Raw genomic sequence first — 22,948 nt, 5'->3', positions numbered from 1 at the left:
TAAACCACCGCGCCTCATTGAATTCGACTGAAGCCACAACCGCGAACGAGCTTCCAAATGCTTATGACGGCATGGATGACGGCCGCCCGCGCGAACTTTTTCCTCCAGTGAATTTTCTCATGGCAGCCATGGAGATCATGATTGTACTGATAAGTCTAACGTACAAAAATGCAACACAGGTTTTTTTTTTTTTTTTTTTTTTTTTTTTATTAATGATCTTCAGTCTTAAATTATCTGCTGAAACGGGGCGGGGCTACAATGAATAGTCTAAATTAGTGAGCAATTTCAGACGCTGCAAAACGAATGTTGAGTTCTGGAACTCCGGCTGACCAATCAAATTCGAGGGCCATGAAATAACACTATTATATATATATATATATATATATATATATATATATATATATATATATATATATAACATTTGTTTTAATATTTTTAATATTTTATTAAAATTGTGTAATCGAATGTAAATACATTTTTAAATATCTATTTGTACAGTAATGTTGTACTGTTAAAATAGAAATATGAGCTCCTCCTGCTGGCACTCTTTACATAGCACGCAGATGGGAGCCTCGGTGCATTTACCCCAGTGTCAATCATGATAGGAGGCGGGGGCGGGGCTGAGAATGCTTTGAACACAGATGCGGAGCGGCTCTTCTGCTGTGAGCGGAGCGCCAGTGAGACGAACAGAACCATGACTGCGAACGCATACGACGTGATTGTGATTGGCGGAGGCATCTCAGGTTAGTGTCATCAAAATAGCGCATAAAACTTAAGATAATCTCATTGCAATTAACCCACTGTTCAAGTAACTTTATATCACTGAATATTACAGGCTCCTGGTAGTAATCCTGAGTTATGATCTTGGTTATTGAGTAAAACGAGGCGCGCGACAGACCCGTGCAGAACCACTATTCCATTTCCTAAGAAGCTTAGACACCTTATAACAACACTGTACCATTGCTGCGTTTAAAATAATTATGTATATTTACGTTTTAAATAGGACTGTGTTAGTTTGTCAAGAGGACAGGGTTAGTTCGCGGTGTCACCTGAGCTTGCTCTTCCACTTCCGTGACATGATTATTTCATATTCATAACGCCAGAGGCAGAGGCAGTTAAGTGGCATGCAACAGTGTAAGCTTCTAGTTATCTATAACATGCACGTATGTGTGTAAGAACAAGTGTATATTTTTATAAATCCCTTGTTTACCTTCACTAGCTCATTTAGAAAAGTCCTGCAATATGACAAATAATTTTTTGAAAGAACTATTAGTTCAGAATTTCTACTGTTAGGCTAGCATCTAGCATACTCTGCATGTATAATAATTATAAAAAATATGTATTTTTGTTTATAATAGGTTAATCTAGATATCATTAGTTGCTAATTTTTTAATGTAAACTACCCATCCATACTGCACTTGCTCTGCAATACTTGATTCTGATTGGTCAATCACTGCATTCATCAAATATTTCATCATAATGACCAGCAATCTTGCATAACTGATCATTTATCATTGTGATCTTGTTTTATGTCTCCAATCATTTTAACTGTGCATTTGAGCTCAACAAATATTTCATGTCCACTTATTTATTTGAAAAAAATCTTTAGAAAATCTTGTTATATACAACTTTTTCTGAAGACATGGGCATTTCACACCTAAAACTATGTTTGAGGTTATTTCATGTGTGACGTTGTATACTCAATTTTTTTTTCTCAACTATTTTTTATCCTTCATTATTTAATAATCGTTTTACATACAGTTTTAATCACCTTATATTCAGATATTTCTTTAAAAAATGTAGAACAAGACTGTTTAAAAGGAACTAGAAAATGCCCAAATAATGTTTAAAAATTAAGAATGTGGTTAACCCAGAATATAATTTTTTCTTTATATATTTATATAAATGTTAACGTACAGAAAATTCCTTGAACATGCATCAGCTACACACATGTGTTGCAGTCCTTGCATGCACATACTTGCAATGCTCTGGTGCTCATAGTCTCAACCCATACAAAATCAGTGTGAAACATTGCTTTGAAGAATGTGTATGCAACTCAGAGTTAAATAAGATGAAATAAGTGTAGTGTTAGAAAACTAGTTTGCTTTGTCACTGGTGGAAATTGTGGTGTTATACCTAGGAAGTTTATTTTACATAGATTTATGAATATATTGCACTACAATAGGATGAAGTATTCATTAGAAAATTCTTATGTTGTAAGGATTCTGTTTCAGTCAGTCCTAGAATGTGACCAATTTTGTGTAGAGTAGCATAAAAGTGCAGCATAATGTCCTTACGGTAATGACCTGACAGGAAATTGCATTTACTTTGTGCAAACTGACTTGTTCCCACAGTGAATATTCATTATTATATACAGGCATGACAATTTAAACCCAGCTCAGAGGAAGTGCACACCGGATGAAATATTGCTTGTGTAAGAACAGCATTCTTGAAAACAGAACTGAGAAAAAACTGTATCAAGATGTCCTACCGATAACCGATGGAAACTTTATCTCTATGCATACAGACCGAATTGATAGTTTTGATTTTATATGATATGCAAGAAGACCTCAAAATCAAATCAGATGTTTTAGACTATATGCTGTATGTATGTAGCTCACAGTTTATTAACTCTTCATCTTAATAAGCTACTGATTAATCAAACTCAGACTTTGTTTCAGAAAATAAAGGTGTTTGCTGTGCACTGAACCAATCATACTACTCTGCTTGAAAAAAAGCTAATAAATGTAATCAGTCACTGTTATGTAACAAGGCCACACATGGTGCACCATGGACCCAATCCATCGATGTAGAACCTTTTCAACCTCAGAACTTTGATTCCCTGCCAAGTTTCTAGGAGTCAGTGCTTAACAGACTGCACTTTTGAGTCTGTAAAACATTTGTCGTTTATGCATGTGTGCAATATTGCACGTCATCGGTAGTGTGAAACTAGTTACACATTCACTCTCTGGCCAAAGGTGCAGTTTAATTAATGCAATGACATGTAAGTTATGTCTTATGTTCTGATTTGTGCAGTAATGCATTAAAAATGTTTATGTAAATATGATCCAGGACTGTCTTCTTTTGACACATGGAGTAGATAGAAAGATAGTTGTTGTTTTTTCCCCACAAATTGGCTGTCATCGTACACCCATTGAATACGTGGAGGTTTTTCACCTGTTGGCCTTTGAAGAAAATCACAGTTTCTTCTTATTCATAAAGAAAAGAAAATAAATGCAACATTGCTTCAGGGACCTTTTAATAAAGACCCGGCACTCCCTGCAAATCCATTTACTCTTTGCAAAGCCACTGGAGGTGCTCAGAGAGACACCATGTTGGCAGAGGTGGTAAACAAAACTGACAACTCATTTTTATGCTCTCTGGGATCCAAGAACACCTGACAGCAAAATGTGTATTTGTGTCTTTTGTCAAGCGCCACATGGGGTTGTGCTTGACATAGAAGAGAGACAACCGAAGCCTTTCAGCTAAACAATGGAAATGACATCTTTACTCTTGTGACCTTATTGTTTCATGTCATGGACTGAATTAAATTGTTGCAGTTTACATTTTATTCCCATGTTTAGAGTCGAAGTGTGTCATTCAAACAGTAGAGTGCTAGCAGCGCCAAGGTCATGGGTTCTATTTCCTAGGAACAGATAAAACTTGAATAAAATGTTTAAGTTGCTTTGGATAGAAGGGTTTGCTAAATACATAAATGTCATACATTTAAGCCATTTCTGCACCACTAGTGTTACCAAACAAAATTGGAAAATGAACTATATTTTCTGAAATATTAGTTGCTCTTTCCTGTGCAAACGTTGCTGTCAAGATCCTAAGATGTTTTATATAGTTGTCAACATGTTACAATGTAGTTTTTTGGATGTTCTGGTTACAAGGGCAATGTTTGGTGTGCCTTACTTGCCCGAAACAAAAGTCTGTTTTGCAGTTGGTTTCTAAAGGAGTCTCAAGCTATATATAATGTGATTCTTTTTTGTTTTTTTGCTCATCTTAAAATAAAAATGAGCACACCTATTTTCAGTAAGCCAGGCAGTTTGAGTTACCATCCAAGGTCCATAGCGCAAATTGCTTGGCTGTCACTGGTCAGAAAAACAGATAGTCCTGGCATAGACTGAACCAGTGCTGGACTGGTCCTTGATAGCACCACAGAACCACTCTCTGTTTCAACCCATCTGAGAAATCAGCCTGCAAATCATTTAGGGTTGTTTATGGTTCAGCTTGTATATCTGCAAAAACCAAGTGATCTCAGACCCCCCCTAAGAGGACCCAAAAGAGAACCATACTCAGTCCACTTCCGGAGGTGCAATGATGTCCCAATACACTTTTGGTTTTTATGGAGGTAATTTCCATATGTTCCTCTTGTTAGATTAAAACATATTTAAAGATAATAAATAAATAAATAAATCGACCAACTCTTAACTCTAACATTATAAAACAATTCTATTGTCATTTATGTAATCTACCAAGTCTAGCATTAAATGACAAAGAACCAACTAATGCACAGTGGAGATCAGACGCTTTAAATCAGACACAGATAAAATAGTGTTGTAAGATAATTTGATCATCATTTGAAAGCATAAATTCTAGCCTTGATTTGAATTAATTATCCACACAGAGAGAGAGAGAGAGAGATGTATGTTGTGTTTATGAATTACCTGCATCTGTGCGTCTCTCTCTGCAAACAATAAAACTGTGAGTTTAGTTACTTCAAAAACAGCAATTAGCTCCCCATCGATGAAAGAAATAATGTAACAGTTCAGTATCAAAGCTATTATTTTTAAAGTTGCAAGCATCGCTGACAATAAGTGTCCATGATCCTGTATGTTACTGTGTGTGTGATCTGCAATTTCTCTTGCTCACTCTGTGTGTGTGTGTGTGTGTGTTTGCATGCATCAATAAAAGCGACGCATTAATATGATGATTAAACTGACTTGTACAGTTTTAATGCACACCTGCCAGCCAATTAGAATCGAGTTTTCAGATAAACCATATTGTAATATTATATAATTCTTTCGAAAATCACTAAAACACAACAATTATGACATACAGCTAATGTTTTTTTTTGTTTTTTTAGTTAAGAAGCAACAAAATGTACAACTTATCTTCAAACTTGTCTGAGAATTAAAGGAAGTTGAATTAACCTAATGCAGAATGTACGTATTTGAAACTTGACTAAAAGACATTGTTAAAGCTCTGCAAATGTCTTTACCGGGGACATGATCAGGGATTGCCAGCTTTCCTCCTTCAAGTCCACTTTGTATTCCTCTGCTGCGTATAAGCTGGGCTCTGAGTTCTTATTTAGTTGTGGTGTGAACTAGGAAGGGTCTGAAATGATCACTTCCCTGCTGAAGATTACAAACAAACAAACAAAGAAAAAAACCTGGTTCTCTTCTGAGTCCACTATATTGTGAACACAAAAAGGACTGAGGTCACTTTCAGCTGGTTCCCTTTCTGGTACATTTTAGGTAAACACTATGTGAAAATAAACCTTAATGATAGTTGAATGTGCATATCAAGCTAGGAATGGGGAAAATATTTTTTTTCACAAAGTTAATTTATGTCTCTTTGTGCTTACATGTAGAAATAGCTGTCAGAAACATAAGCATTGGGAAGTTGTTTTGCTCAGAACTCTAGAAGGAGTTGAGCTCTCATGAGTTGTGCAAGTGGAGGGCAGGAATTCCACATCTAATTGTGGAGGCTGTTGACGCTGACACTTCCTGGAGAGTGTCCTGCCCTTGCTAAAGAACTTTGGCATTCCTGTTTTGGAAGACAGCCAGGAAAGGCCGGAAGCATGGATAGTCACAGGCCATTTCTGTGGAGTGTCAGAATGCGTGACTTTACATCAGGGTTTTGTGCTTATTGTGCATTGTGTGTTTGTGTATTGATGGCTTTACAAAGATATATGTGACCCTAGTCCACTAAACCAGTCTTAAGTCACTGAGGTATATTTTTAGCAATAGCCAAAAAACATTGTATGGGTCAAAATTATAGATTTTTCTTTTATGCCAAAAATCATAAGTATATTAAGTAAAGATCATGTTCCATGAAGATATTTTGTAAATTTCCTACCGTAAATATATGAAACTTAATTTTTGTTTAATAATATGCATTGCTTAGAATTCATTTGGACAACCTTAAAGGCGATATTCTCAGTATTTAGATTTTTTTGCAAATAGTTGTATCTCGGCCAAATATTGTCCGTTCCTAATAAACCATACACAATGGTAAGCTTATGTATTCAATTTCGAAAAAGACACTTAAGACTAGTTTTGTGGTCCAGGGTCACATACTGTATACTACCATTCAAATATTTAGGGTCAGCTTGTTTTTATTTGTTTATTTAGAAAAAAAAAAGAAATAAAAAAAATGCTTTTATTTAGCAAGGATGCATTGCATTGATTATAAGTGACAGTAAGGACATGAGGTTACAAAAGTGTCTAATCATTTTTTGGGGAATCTATTCATCATCACACAATATAAAAAAATGTATCACAGTTTCCACAAAAAAATATTAAGCAGCGAACTCTTTTACACACTGATAATGTAAGAAATGTTTTAGGATATTTTCAGGGAGTCTTCAGACCATCACAGGAATGAATGACATTTTACAATACCTTAAGATAGAAAACAGTTGTCAACAACATTGCACAATATTATACAGCAATGTTATAAGTTTTGAACAATTGAACAGTTTTGAATGTATTTTTGATCAAATAAATGCAGCCTTTCTAAGCAGAAGAGACTTCTTTAGAAAACATTAAAACCTAACCAAACCCCAACCTTTGAATTTATAGTGTACAAAATGAAAATACAGTTAGACATTGCACAGAATGAGCTGTAAAATAAACCAGACTTGATGCTGCTTCATTTCCATGAAGTTAAACTTTTCTCTACTTAGACCCAGCCACATTGGAAGTGAGTGCAGACACTCATGTTCCTGAACCTGCCATCTCTCTTAGACAAGACTTCGGGTTGCTTTTTCAGTTCAAAAGTGTGTCAACACCTCTTCAAAATATAGGAAACAATGTTTATTCTAGTAATAAATACAGCTGTGGATCTCTGAAAGTCGGTGTAAACAGACATTACAAACATTGATTTTTAGAGCTCGGGAACATTTTGATGAATTTGTAATCATTTTTTTTATATCTCCAGTCACTCTCTTTATGGTCCTTCTTTTAATACACCGTGATAAACCAAACATCTGAACTTGTATAAAGATGTCTACATAGTCCTAGAGAGCCAGGGAAATACACAAATGCCTTTTTGCAGTGTCCTCTAAGCTTGTGTAAACAAATGTCATTGGCCTGTTTTTTTTTCCCTCTCCGAGCCATGCAGAGACTGGCTTCGTTATGCAACTTAAGATAATACTGCTCTGTTCCTCTCTTAGACGAACAACTGTCCTTGGGGTTGCCAGGAGAACATGCCATTTCGCTGATCTCTCTGTAATTGCTTTTCAATAATGCATCTAAACATCGATGTTGCAGCCTGTTGGAGAAAGTAATTGCTTCTAGATGAGCATGAAGCATTAGGAACTGTGCACTCTGTCACATACATGTTTTTCCAAGTGATTATTTGCTGCATTCAGTTTAAGAATGGCTTTCCTTTCCTTTGTGTTAGATTGACTTGGTGCATATTTAAACCACGTAAAGGAATTAAGCATGCTTTAATGTTAACAGGAAAATGGATTAAAGTTCTTGTTTGCTGTGTTTTCAGGTCATAGGCCCAAGCATGTTGCAGCTGCACAGCTGAGGTTAGAGAGCAAACTTAAGAAAAAACTAAACTAAAACTAAAAAAAACTAACCACAAATATTGCTTCTCTAGTTTATTTCCCCTGATTTATGAAAACTTAGATATTGTTACAACCATGTGTAGTCAACAGTGTGACTATGTAGTCTATGATATCTAAAGTATGGAGATGTACATTCTTTCATTATATTTCATGCTTTTAATGCACTTAACAATGGTAATGCACTACAAATTAATACCATTGGTTTTTATTTAATAATGTATTTTTTTATTAATAATTTATATATTGGCTGCTATTGTATTTTTAATTGTTAACAATATTTTTTACATAGATTAGATGTCTTATGTTATCCAATGTTAAAGTGAATCTTTAAAAACACTAATAATTGCAATAATTCTGTTTAATCTAGCATAATCTCTATCATTTTTATACTGTGCATTATAATACCTAAATTCATGTGTAACATTTAAAACAATATATTTTAGATAATTTTTCGGTTTTGATGTAAATTATTATGTCTGTCCATTTCTATCTAGTCAACAATACTCTCTCAAAGTTCTGGATACTTTTGTCTTGTGCGATTAAATGATGAATGAGCTGCTTGTTAAAGCTGACATTAGTATTTTAATTGAGAAATTCCTTGAGGGATGAACCACAGACTTAAAGGTGGCTTGTGTCACATCTAATCTATGGCTTGTTGACTGATAATCTGTTGTGATAATGTGATTGTGCAATTACCACTACAGCTGACAGACATAGCCTCTTAAATGTGATTCTTCTTGGCCTGTAATTGTAGGTTTTATCAGGGTCCGTAAGAGTGCAAACAAAGCAATTAAGTTTAGATTGTGGTATTAATACAAATGGCAAATTGTAATTTGATAGAGTTCTAGACCTGACCTTTCAAAGGTACAGAGTTGTAAACTAATCCGGGACTATTTTGGAAAGACATACTGATGCAGAGCAAAGGTGTATGCATTGGTATAAATCAATATTCCTGATTTAAGGTAAGTTGTTATAAGATAACAATGCTTTTGCCAATGTCCTGAGAACAAAAATGTAAATAACATCAGTCTTTTTTATATTACTTGTTTGCATTTTCGACAATTGCATGCATTAATATGTAAAATATGCATGCATAATTAGTTGTGGATTTCAGCATGGAAGCAAACGGTAGACTTTTCTTTATAAAAACTACTTTTAATGCTCATTTTAGTTAAATATAGAAGGTTTGGTGGTCAGCTGCAGCACATAGTATTTGTGCAACAAGAGAAAAGTGCATAACCCTGTTCTTACAGGACAAACTGATGCTTCATAAGATCCAGTTCAGGCCTATAAGCTAGTATGTTGTCTGATTTACCGTCTTTACCTTTAGTTTGATGTCTTATTGAAAAGCCTAATCTTGTTATGTCATGTCAATTAGAGCAAGAGTGCACAGCCGATTCTTGTTCCCAGAGAGGTAATTGGTATAGATTTACCATGCCAAGCGACTGCATCTTTATATGTACTGTTGCTACGGAAACCCCATCCACCCTCAGACTCGTGTTTCCCAGTAAATGGCCCTCTGAACCGGCACCAACCAAAGGAGTGAATCCTAAATATTTTGTTTTATCATGGTCAGCTAAGTCTATATAAAATTTTACGTGATCAGAGGAAGTTTTTAGACCAAGGCACAACACAGTTGCATGTTATTCCATACTTCCACAGATAAAGTATAATAAAGCACTGCTTGTGAAATATAATCATTAGAAAAGATGTATTTTGTTTGTTTTTATTCATGTATAAATGCCACTCTTATTTTAGTTTCATGCTGCTTAACGTGTTGTTTAGTTCATATGCAACACCTTAAATGAAGAAATACGAGTGGATGTGGAAGGAGAAATACATTTGGTGGAAAATCAAAGAAAAAAAGGTCAAACTTTACTTTATCTTTGATTCTGGGAGATCAAAAAGAAAGGAAAGTTGTGAAAGTTCTGATTATCACGTCTATCATGCTGAAATCATGCGTTTTAAACCATATTATAATATCTTCTGATAGGCCTACGCATTTTGTGAGTAATAAAGAACTAAGTTCTTTTTCATGTCTTATCAAGTCAAGTCTGCTTTATTGTCAGTTCTTCCACATGTACAGCACATACACACAGATAATTGAAATTGCGTTACTCTCAGACCCTTGGTGCATACAGATAACACTAACAGAAGAGAAAATACAGACAGATACAGATTAAATGTAAAATACAACTATACAAATAAGGGCGTGTTAAAAAAAATTAAATACAGTTAAATTAAGCAGCATACAAGGCACATGGCAGATAGAGTCAAAAGCAATGAAGTAAACAAACAGTGCAGATAAACTGTTAGATACACACAAGGTTATGTTAAAAACACACATGAGTTACAAAAACAGTTGGTTATGTCTGTGAAGGTAAACGGGAAATAAATTATACTAGATCTGTGTGAGAACACTAATATACAGTAAATAAATCAATAAATCCACTGCTCTCTTGTGTCCTCTGAGGCTGGGACTTTAAATAGTATTCTGTTCTCATCTGTGCAGCCAAAGACTGAACAGTTAGCATGCTTTTATTGAACTTTACCCATGGCATTAGAACTGATACATCATTGTCATTTGCGAAAAACACAGTGGCCGTGGGTAGAAACATGCAGATTAAAGGGTGGTAATATTATAATAACTTTCGACATCATGGTGGGAGTGAAATCTGAGCTGAGAAATTCAATTTTTCAGAAGCTTGTAGAGAAAGGCTTGCCAAAAGAAAATTTACTGTTTTGTTCTTTTTCACGTTTTCTGGGGTGGTAGATGTACTGCAGACCTTAAACATTGAAAAAGTCATATTTTCTTGATATGTCATCTTTAATGTCTCCACCGAATCTTTGACCAAACGTAAGTTTTTTGCTTGAATGAGCATGAGTAACTGCCACTGTTACTTAGTCTGAAAGCATTTTGCCATTTTTTTACTCACATGTATGTCTTTGCATCATACTTGTTATTTCCTGGTGTTTGTAGAAACTATAGAACAATTATTTGTGTTATCTAAAAGGTTTGCAGTGTGTTTGATTTTGGTTAAAGTTGCAATAAAATTAAAGTAAGAGTAGATCATCAGCAGAACAGCTTTCTGTATTATGACCTACATCCAAGTAACAAAATAAGAAAAAGTAGGCCTAAAGCAGACTAAATGATCGGAGAAGTATGTAATTTCACTTGAAGTTCAAGATAATATTTAAGTGAAAAATTATGAGGTCATCAGTTTTTTATTTAAAAAAATCTTATGTATGGATGAATTGTTCACACTAAGATCAATAAAGTACATTTACTTTTATTCTTAGAAATCTTCTGCACAAAAAGGCTGAAAACAGAGCAAGTTTAATACTGAAATACTTGAATCAACTGGCAGGATGTCCAACTAAGAGACACAGTTGAATGACTGATGCACAGATGTGGGTCCCTACTGAGAAAAACATGAATGTAACCGGATATATGTGTACTTAGACCAACAATCAAAATATTTTGCAGTCTGAACACGAGAGTGTGACCTGTGTGAACGGCACCAAGTCTATACTGTGATCTTATAAAAGTCAAGCACAAATCTTTCTTAAGCTTGACCACACTTTGGGATGTTTACTGTGCTTTTACTGTTACTGTGTCGCAAGAGTTTATTGTAAAAGTTGTTTTTAGCAAACTGCAAGCTTTTTGTATTCGGTTCCACATGTGTTTGTGCGTGTTTACTTGGCAGAGTTCAGTCAGTGCTGCACTTGAGTGACAAAGACCACAGCTACGTTTCTGCCCACTTCAAGATTTTTTTCTTCCTTTCCTGACCATTTAATGTCTCGGAAAGAAGAAAATATCCTTCTGAGCCAGCCAAACATGCAAGACCAAACTTTCTCTCATAAGAGCTTTTTATTTTAAAGAAATATTTTCAATTCAACTGAGCAGTGACAAATAGATCATATAGATCATATAATATTTTATAGGCATCATATAGACAACCCTCAAATATGTGTGTTAGCGAGTAGGACTTTGCACTGTCCTTAACATGGTAGCATCAGATTAGCTGGTAATTGCATACACGTGTGAAATATGAGGTTGTACTGAATTGGTTCTTGGAGTATTTCTATTCTTTATCTCTTTGGGGTGAGATTGAATACCTCCTACTCATGCCACCTGGTTAAATAATCAGGTTTCACTGCAGCGTGTACGACAGTGAGCTCATTTATCATTCACTGCCTTGTTCAGTTCAAGTTAAATTTTTTTAGTCTGAGCACTAAAAACACATTCATTTCCAATATTTACAAACCTGATGAAAAGTACATTCTTCGAAATGCGTCTCTGTCTGAATGGTGGAAATTTGTGTGTTTTTCCAAATATTTAGATTTTGCACACCTTGTCCTTCTGCGGTAATTGTTTTTGAAGACTGTATATGCATGAAGGTGTAAAACTTTGTGGTGAAATGCCATAATGGACATGTGTAAACCAAATGGGCAGGTTTCATTTTCTTTTTCCTCACTAACAGCCACATTGTGCTGACACATTTCTATAATAACTGATTTATACATGTAATATTGGCTATGCTGTCTGAACAAACAGATCCGATTTCATCACTTGCTAAATGGACAGTCAGTCCTAAATACTGGATATGAAAATCAAATTGCCTTTGTGCGTAGTGTGTACAAATCCTTAGCGGTTTACATTGGATTTCTTTCTAGCTCTGTGGCTCGGCCAAAACATAATTTAGTAAAACAATCACTTCAGACCTGTCAGATATCAGACTTCATATTTGTGGCCATGGTTTGCAAGCCTCTGCAGTTTCTTTTGTATCTGTGCTGTTGCTGAGAGCATAAAGTGTGTGTGTGTGTGATGTAGATCACTGTTGGCCACAGAACCCAAATGATGGAGAGCATTTCAGATATTCGGCCTGTGTGTTTGGGTAAGCTGTTTGTCTGGGAGTCTGCCACTTTCTCTGTTTATCAAAGACAGTTTATAGTATTATATAAGCTTCAAAGGTCATGCTTTGACCTCAGATGTTCTTTGCTGCATTGTCACTTCACTGTGGCTGCAACAGAAAACAGTTTTATCTTTTTATTTATTTTTTGTTTGACAGGCCATTTTCAGTAGTGTCAGCACTATCCAATTTTTCAGATCAAATTTTAATCACATTAATTGCCATAAGGGCAAAAGGCAAATTATTATATATTTTTTTATTAGATGTGTGTGTGTATATATATGGTTTATATTTCCAGCATGGTGAAAAGTCATTATGCCATATAAACTTCACAGGAGCAGTAGTTTTGATTCCTCTGTAAGGAGAGGAAGTGATTATGTTTGTGTGTTCAGACAGGAAACTCCTGAGAGTTGGTGTTTGACTTGCGATTTCTTCTTGTAGGGAACCTAGTTCTCACTTGTGGCTTCTACAGTAGTTTTGAGCAATGCATTGGAGAAAACTGTTGATTTATTGCTCTGACACCATAATCACTGTGTAGGGGTTTTAATGTAATCTCACTGAAAGATGCAAAGATTTATTGAAAAATATTTTTAAAAAAAAGATTTTTTTTTTTTTTTACGAATGACACAAGGCTTCAACAATAGACTCTGAGAGACTTTCAGGCTGATTAATGGAGATGTCATTGTATTATTGGTTCAGTGCTGTGTAGTCACACAAATATTTTACATGTGTTGATCAGACAGGTACATGGGTTTTTATGTCTTGAAACTTCAGCATTTGGCTTTCTATGATAGACTACACCTTGCTGTTGTGATATTGGACTAATTATGTATTCATCTAGCAGGCTGTCAGATAAGGTGTTGTTGAATTTCGAGAATGACTTGTGATACTATAGCTTAGGAAACATCATATGAGACTGAAGTAATAGCTGATGAAAATGTAGCTCTCCCATCAAATGACATATTAAAATACATTATAATAGAGAATAGCTGTTTTAAGTTGTAAAAAGTATTTTACAAAATTATGATTTTAGCTGTATTTTTGATTAATTAAGAAGAGCCTGTCTACGATATATCGGTATTGGCATAAACACTATTTTTTACAGAGCATATAATGCAGATAAAATACTTGAAATCATATAATTATTTAATAATTACGCTCCATTGTTTACTACTGGCGAGCTGGATGAAACCTTTTAAAGCTTAAATCTATGGAAAACCATTAAAACTGAACCATATCTCTGTAACTGCATGGCGAATCCGCACCAAATTCAGGGGATCCCTTCAGCTCGAGGACCCCTCTCGAATGCAATCAATTGTATGTCTTGAGGCTCTCTTACAAATGAGACCACCACTGCACTGATAGCCCCCAGGGTTCGAAATTTACGGGTGGTTTAATTCAGGGTCTGGCGCCAACCGATCTAGTGATCTCAGGGGGTTACCAATGCACAGAGGGTGGCATTCAGGAGGGCTTCTCGTGCTGAAGGGATCCTCAGAATTTGGTGAAGATCTGCACAGCGCATTTGCGAGATAGTGTCGCCAGTCAATACTATGTTCAGGCAACATTTAAGTGTTGTCTTATTTGACCGTAATGCCCTGCGATGTGGACTTCACATGAAATTCTGCCACGATTCAAGTTTCAAGGGAACATACACATGATATTCAAAGAGCATTAAAGTGCTCTAGACGTGAATTTTTATTGTATTTATTTACAGAGGTAGCCTATATCATGCCACACTTCACACTACTTTAGTTTTTGTTTTCCTAACTGTTTTGTGGCAGTTCCTGCAAAAAGTTTGCAGGGCAAGTGAGAAGTACAGGCCAAACAAGGTCTTGTATTCAAAAAAAAAAACTTGTTGGTTAACTCTGCAGATTTCCACAGAATTGGAAACGCCCACTATTCAAAAAGTTAGATACATCATCTACTTCTTGCATGTTCATTACGTGTTTTGGCTAATTTGATTTATATTTTCAGTTCCTAATATGAATATACAGTTTGACTAATTTTACCAAGCCAGAATTCTGCATCATTAATTTATAAGTTGAGGTGAATGGAAGACATATGCTACAAATAGTTTACACAAAAGAGGTTTAAATATGTTGATGTTATTTTTAGCTGGTCAGTCATGATATCACACACAATAGAAAGCCAACAACAGCACTGTCATTGGTAACTACTCTACACATTCAGACAGGAAGTAAGTTGTCAAGACAGGAACAACCTTTAATATTATCAGGGACATGAACAGTTTGAAAGAAAAATAAATTATTTTTAGACCACAGACTGCTGGCATCTCATATGTACTCTAAATCTCTGTCTTAGCAGTTATCCAAAGTACCGAGCTGTGCTGCTTTTGACACAAGTCCAAATTATTTTCCCTGTCTCTCTTCATCACTTCCTGTCATCTTCTGAATAAACATGTTTTGACAAAGACCAGTCTAGCAGATATTTTTGCATATACTATGTCTACAGAATATTACAGTCTGCATTTTTATATTCCCAATTCACAGGTCTGAGTGCCGCCAAGCTGTTGGTGGAGAGCGGCCTGAATCCTGTACTCCTGGAAGCCAGAAACCGTGTTGGTGGAAGAACCTACACTGTTCAGGTGAGATATCTGAAAACATCTGAAGCAAATTAAATTACTTCATTGCATGACACACGTTCTGTGTCGGCCACCGTAGCTTCTCTGAAGGGAGGGATGAGCGGGGGACTGAGACGTTGGCTGCAGTTCCCAACCTCACCACTGGTTGCAGCTAGAAATTACACAGTGCACCTTAGGGCTGTCACTTTTGAGAAAAATCTAAATCGAATGGATATCGAATATCATGCAATGTATTTACAATGTTCCCCGCGGTGGAGAACACACGTTCGGAGCGCACAGACGTGCCTGTCTACTAGATATTATTCGCTTGATTTGATCATGGGGCTACGCTACAATACGTCTAGAGTGCCCTCTACTGGGTAAGATGGCAAAGAATAAAATAAAAAACAAACGGTCTAATCATAGACTGTAAAAAATGCGCTAAACATGGCATTTTAAAAACTGGGTCGTTTATTTATAGTTTGATTACGGATATTTCACGTCATGTTCGAATGCATATTCGAATATCAAATAAAAAGTGACAGCCCTAGTGCACCTTTAACTGATTTTAATTGCAGTGTAAATGCATTTATGCAACGTTTGCATTCAACAATCTATGTAAATACATGTAAATGCCACTTAAGATGCAGTTTCTGTGCCACTTTTGCACTGCAAAAATGTATATAGTTAATAGTAGTTTATCTGGCATATTGGATTAGTAACATATTTATTGATTAAATGAAAGAATTTTTGACAAAATGTGATGTATACATCTAATGAAATTAGGGGAAAAAATGCCCCTAAAGTTAAATACACTGTTTTTCAAATAATTTGGCTCAAGTCAGTTGTTCACAACCACAGCGAGTATGTCGAAAGAAAGGGGAAAGTCAAAACTGAGTTTCAAGTTGCCAAGTGGGAGGCTGTCTTCACATGGAAGGGAATCTGCTGTCTTTGCACACATATTCTAACACTTCCTTTTTTTTGTTTTTCCTTTTTATTTTTTGCTCTCATCGTGGCTTGTAGAAATTGTTGTTACTATGTCATTGTGAATCTGTGTGCTTTCAGAATAAGGAGGCCAAATGGGTGGATCTGGGAGGAGCGTACATTGGGCCCACTCAAAACCGCATCCTGAGGATAGCCAAACAGTACGGCGTGAAAACATACAAAGTCAACGAGGAGGAGTCTCTGGTTCACTATGTGAAGGTAAACCTCAGTGAAGGCCTACACATGTAGCAGCTTAGACTTCTTACCGAATCAAAAGCAAAACACCTGCGGAATTCAAACAAGATTTTTCCCCTGCCTTTAAATCCAGCTCTCTTCACAGCCTCAAGCAAGAGCTTCGACTAATAATATGGCCTTTTGTTTGAGCACACTCATGTCTTAATGCACAGGAAGTCAGAGCTAGCCCCGGTTTGCTCAGCTGAACAGGGCTGAATACAGAGTCCCTCCTTCACATTAGTGTGCTGCGCTCAAGCCAGGAGATGCTAATCGCTGCCTGAAGGAAATCTGTAATATGGTTTCAGATGTTAGGAGTGGGTAAGAAGGGTGGAACTCAAGAAACCAGCCTTCTCTTCATTCTGCCTTTGAGTAGACACATTGCTGCCCCTAGCACATGCACGCTGCATGACCTTATTAGATTTGGCTGTATACTCAGTGTCTTCTTCGCTCTGGCCCTGCTATTACAGGTATAAATCACTGGATTCTTAGTACTGCTCTTTATCATGTGGGCTTTACTGCTTTCTGTGGTCATATTTCATAAGGAAAATACAGGTTGTTTTGAAGTTATCATGGTAAATCAAAGGGGTTCTTGAGATGGAGACCAGGAAAACAACTAGCTGACTCATACTCCAGAAGGCGGTGTGCACGAAGGGGAAGGTCATGGTGGAGATTCATTGGAGTTTTCATTGTAGATTGTGTCAGGATGAAACTGGATTTCAGTTGCTGTGGAAAAGACCCTTTGGCATGTTTCCCATGATCTTTCGATTTTTCCCAGTAGAATAGTCAACTGTGTTACACCATACCATCAAATCTGGACATTATCTATCTAAATAGTTGCTTGAAGCGAAATATTTATAAGATCTGAAACTTTAACTTTGCTTTCCGGATCAATATCCTAAATCGTCTGAATATTTTAAAATCATGAATGTGAAAGTACTAGAATCTTGTTAATGAGAAAGTTCACTCAAAAAATAAAAAAATAGTTGTTCCAAACCTATATGACTTTATTTTGTCCATTGAACACAAAAAGAGAAATTTTGCAGAATGTGTTGGTTGTGCTTTTCTGTGCAGTTACAATGAATAGTGCTTTCTAGCTTTAAAAAGCAGCAAAAACATATTATAAAAGTGGTCCAAATGGCTGTTCCGTAATGAAACATGATAGCTTGTTGTTTCAGTGATCTCTTAAATTTGGTGACCTCGCTGAGTCAGTGAGTTGAATTTGAGATCAGTGAATAAGTTATATAGACTTTCTGAACCGATTTTGTGTACCTGAACCTAATGAGTAAACCATTCAATTATGAATCAGACAGGTTTTTTTCTCAATATTTCCTGCTAATAACTTTGACACAGAGCTGTTATCATAACTCATAAACAGAACACTTCAGATTATAAGTGCCTTTACTGTCAGTTTTGATCAGTTTAATGCATGTTTCTTGAATAAAAGTATTCATATCTTTTTAAAAATCTTACAGACCCCAAATTTGAACTGTGTTTTTGATCTTTTGAGTTACAATTCAGTGCCTCGTATTCCTGCTGGAGTCATTTCTGAAAAAATGCAAACCCTTTGAAAAACAATCCTTGGTTCCCTTTCCTTGGTTTGTGCAGTTTGACAGCACAATGCCCTGTTGAAAAAAAAACAGCATATGCTGGTTAGATATGTTTTGAAGCATAGCTGCTGCTTTGAGCTGGTTTAAGATGGTCAAGTGCTAGTCCTAAAATGGTCCTAAGCAACTACTGTAGCTCCTGTTCAGGACTAGCACGAGACCAGCACTTGATCAGCTAAGGACCAGCTTAAACCAGCAGCCATCCTTCAAAACATATCTAATTTTTCAACAAGGGTCATTGTCAAAGTCAACATCAAACCAGCATTTCCTTTTTTTTCAGGTTTTGTTAGAATTAACACAAAGGCAGTAATGCAGAATGAGGTAGACACCAGTAGGAGGCTATAAACGCATGTAGGCATATCTCATTGATTTCAAGGCTTTATTTGTGGAAGAATGCATCAGCATGGATTCAGACATCTGTAAGAAAGATGCTGTTCAGAGGCTCAAGGATACTGCTTGAAAATAAAGGAGAGTGTTGTGCTAACATCACACTTTCATTTGGCTTCTTCATGTCAACTGAGACTGTAATGGTCTGTCTTGCTAAAGGCTACTTGTTGTGGTTTAAATGGAATGAATGTGAATGTGTCTGTCCTAATGATTAATGATGTGTGTGTTTGTGTTAGTGTGTGTTCTGAAGGAGCGGTCCCCTCTCTCACCATTATCTCCTGATCGGAGCATCCCTGTGGGTTACCATGGCAGCACTCCTCATCAAAAGACAGTCGCTATCGGGATACACTCTCTGTCTCTCTCTCTCACACGTTTTCTCACACCATGATGTCTGGCTCGTCTTTTTTATCAAGGGCGTTTCCTTCATAACCAAATCGTTTCAGTCCACAGAGGCACACATGCAAATGTCTGGTGACAACCCACTAATTAATAAAGCTAGTGTACAATTTCCAATCAAAACTGCGGATTGTTCAGCAAATTTTGAGAGGAGAAATCCAGTCATTTTAAATAGGAAGCCATGCAGTCTGTAATTAAGTGTCAGTGTGAAAGATTTTCGCAAAGGTTGTGAGCAACGGAAAGAAATTTTGCACTTTAATTGTTATAGGTCACTAATACAATTATGTTTTGTCACTGAGGAATGAATGAATGAATCTCTATTGAGCTAGTCTGTTGACTTAACAACAGAGGTGCAATTCACCTCTTGAGTTTGTGCTGGATATTATCATTGTTTCGCTGAACTTTGTCCATTTTTCTGCATAGTTTTATGAAAGAGGCTCATATGGTAGTTTTATCAGCCCCTCACGTAGTCAGTCCAATCTGCTCCTGCACGCTTTGTTGAAAGTTTTACAACCGCTTTTACAGTATCACCTGTTACTCTGCAATCACGTATTGGCCTTGAGCCAGTATTAGCCAATAAGGGCCATACAATGAGCAGACCATTTTATAATTAAGGTGAGCGTGCGGACAAGGCGCCCGTGTAATCAGCTTTTCTATAGCTGTAATCCTAAAGGCCAGACCCAGTTTCCCCTGCTCTGCTCTTTCTGGCAGTCTTAGCATATCAGTATGATTATGATTGAACAGTTGTGCAAAGGCAGTGTTGTTAAAAATTAATACAGCCTATTGTACAGTGTTTGCATTACTGTGCGTTTACAGTAGTGGTTTCTGAGCAATACTAATAAACCACATTATTGCAATTAATTATAATGATATGTAATATGTGTATAGTTTTACTGTTAATACCTTAGTATTTTCAAATGTAAAAATACTAAACAATACTAATACTAAACAAATTTGCAAAAAAATAGGCATTTTTCTAAGAATGAACAATATATAGGAAATGTTTTGGATGTTGGTATTAGATATTTTATCGGTAGATTTAGCTTAAATTTTGCCTTATATACCTTATATAAAGGTGCTTAATATTATTTATATATTATTTTAATTATTTAGACAAAGTAGTGTAGTATTTTTTAAATCAGCCAAAATTATCACCATAACAAAAAAAACAATTGTAAGCTGTATGTGTATCGGTCAATATCGGTGCAAAAAAATGCAAAACATTGTGCACAGCTGCTTATAATGACTTCTATTTCTTCAAAAGAATATATGTTCATTCTGTAAAAAGTGAGGATGATACATTTGCGTTAGACAGGATGTGGTCTCATTTCATTGCTTTGTAACCGAGGAGGGCAGTAGAGCAGTATGAGGTTAGTGATAGAGAGGCTTAGGGTCTACTCTGGGTGAAAAGATATCATAAGAGATGCACTCCCATCTCCACCTCAATTCTGTTGCCATGGGAACAGACCTGTTGCTAGATGCTGAGCAATCCAGTGTCCTCTCCTGCATTGGTCTGGCAGGCTGCCAAATGATATGGAAATGTCACAGTCCCTTATTTAGCTGAACATGTTTTCCTGGTGTTAGTTGGTTTGCAGATGCAGATGGCTAAGTCACATGAATTATACATACTGTATGCTTCTTTGAAAACCCAACTTAGGCCAGGGAGACCATTTCTGTAAGATATACCAGTTCAACTGACATTTCTGGAGAAATCTCATGCATGTTTCCCATCAAAAGTGTAATGTAAATTTGAACTGAAAAGGTCATGGGTTCATGGGTTTGATTGCCAGGGAACGCATGAACTGTATGAATGTAAACCTTGAATGCAATGGAAGGCACGTTGCATAAAAGCGCAAGCTAATGGATAAATGTAAATGTATAATAAAGCATGGTTATTATAGTTTATAAATATGTCAAGTTCAGTTTCCTTTTGTTATTGTTAATATAATAGGCTAGATTTGAACCTTGTAATACTGGACTGCTAAGTTGTGATGTCTTTCTTTGATTTTGATCATGTTTCATCTTCTTTAGAGCTCCACGAGAGCCAGAACTGCCTTAGTGCCCACTCAAAAAGGAGCATGTTGTCCCTTAGTTGTTGTGCGGTGGTCTGCCATTTGAAGTCTTCAATCATTTATCTGTCCTACTAAGTGCATTCTAGTCCTACTCAGAAACCACTTTGGTTCCCATCAAATCAATTTCTGCGAGCAATAAAATAACAGGGTTTTGCGAAACGTTGTGTTGAAAATGCACAAATCACTATGACATGACAAATTGCTCGGAAGTGAACGCTGGACATCAAACCCAGGGTTGCGTGTGAACCGTTCTAGGTGACAGGTTTTTGATTTTGTCAGCAGTTTTTGACTAGGTTGCCTGATTCAGTGCTAAAGTAATAACCTTTAGCACATTTTCAACTGTCCATCTCAAGTCTTCTTTATCAGAGATTTCATTTTTATTATCATTATGGGTTGAGCAATCTTTAGTGGCTTTATGTTGAAGAAAAAAAAAAAATTGAAACGCAGTGCTTCCTCTTTGATGTGTAGTTAAACATTAATCAATCAGCCCAGTGGTGCTTATTTAAGAGCCCCACAGCAACAGAGCAATCCAGGTATGAAGTAATGTCTGCATATAGTTACGCCATTGGCCAGCCGCAGAGAATGATCATACTGACTAAGCGTTTCCACTACTGTGGGAAACAAGCGATGTGTGAACAGCTTGTGTCATATAGCTGCTGTTTGCCAAAGGCTAATATTGTCATTATCTGTGATTATGAATTTCACTGAATTAGCATTATCATTAATGTCTATTTACCCCCTAATGAGCATATACATATTTTTCCTGGTCCTAATGAAGAAGATTGTCACATTTTTATGTGAAATTCATAAAATCTTACTGAGATTTGATAAGGTCGAGTTGTTTCTGATCTTCTGCTTGTATTAACGTAAACTGTAAAGGCTGTGAACAGAGGCCCTCCATTAACTGATTTGTTACCAAGCCAGGCGAAATGCAGTTACGTATATTTTAGGCAGCAAAAACCATTTTCCATTCCAGACTGGTTACACTTCTAATGATAATGAGGTCATGATGGCTATGATAAAGACATTACGTCAACAATGACAAAATAATAATGACAATTTGCATTATTTGGCGCTAAGGTAGTCGATTTCTTACGGACACTGTTTCTTGTTTCCAAGGGCAAATCGTATCCGTTCAAAGGGTCTTTCCCTCCAATGTGGAACCCTCTTGCCTACCTGGACTACAACAACCTCTGGAGGACAATGGACAAGATGGGAATGGAGGTAAAGGCCATTTTAATTCAGACTCAATCTAAAAAAGTCCTTTTACTGTTCCGTATACACGATACTTACCTGCAGTACTTATTGAATGCAGCCATAACACTGCTGTTATATATACAGCACATCACAAAACAAACACTCAACCATACAATGCAACACATGTAATCTGATTCCCAAATGAATGACTCATGAGTCGATTCATTGTAGTGAATCAAACACATACAGTGTTACCAGTATAGTCTGATTTCCTGAATAAATGACTCTCTAGTGAATTGAACACAGACAACACAACAAGTGTCTGTAAAGTCTGTATTTTTTGTGAATCAAATGCAGTGCAACATCTGTAATTCTTGCTCTGCATTTAAGCCATCCAAAGTGCACACACACAGCAGTGATCACACACCCGGAGCAGTGGGCAGCCGTTTATGCTGCAGCACCCGGGGAGCAGTTGGGGGTTCAGTGCCTTGCTCAAGGGCACTTAAGTCATAGTATTGCTGGCCCGAGACTCAAACCCACAACCCTAGTGTTAGGAGTCAAACTCTCTAACCACTAGGCCAAGACTTCCCACAATTTTTTTTTAAGTAAATCAAAAACATACTGTGTAACCAGTGTAGTTTTATTACTGAAAGAAATACCCTAATACAACACTTCTTTTTATTGAATCAAATGCATACAGTGCGACAAGATTTCTGAATGAAATACTGTGGTTAGTTAGCTCTTTAGTTAATTGAATTAAAACAATGTAGTCC

General features: G+C 36.4%; 1 protein-coding gene across 1 annotated transcript in view; it reads left to right on the top strand.

The window, feature by feature from the left end:
• Positions 1-567: 567 nt before the first annotated feature.
• The window catches only part of mao (monoamine oxidase), a 30,487-nt gene continuing 8,106 nt past the window's right edge, over positions 568-22,948 (top strand). The window contains exons 1-4 of the mRNA XM_052565735.1: positions 568-743; positions 15,231-15,325; positions 16,367-16,504; positions 22,098-22,202. Of these exons, the coding sequence (XP_052421695.1) occupies positions 599-743; positions 15,231-15,325; positions 16,367-16,504; positions 22,098-22,202 (483 nt within the window). The 5' untranslated portion in view covers positions 568-598. The remainder of the gene's footprint in view (positions 744-15,230; positions 15,326-16,366; positions 16,505-22,097; positions 22,203-22,948) is intronic.

The sequence above is a fragment of the Carassius gibelio genome, chromosome B9 (assembly GCF_023724105.1).
Source record: "Carassius gibelio isolate Cgi1373 ecotype wild population from Czech Republic chromosome B9, carGib1.2-hapl.c, whole genome shotgun sequence".
In the NCBI taxonomy this organism is placed as follows: Eukaryota; Metazoa; Chordata; class Actinopteri; order Cypriniformes; family Cyprinidae; genus Carassius; species Carassius gibelio.
This window is presented reverse-complemented; position numbering and strand designations above follow the sequence as displayed.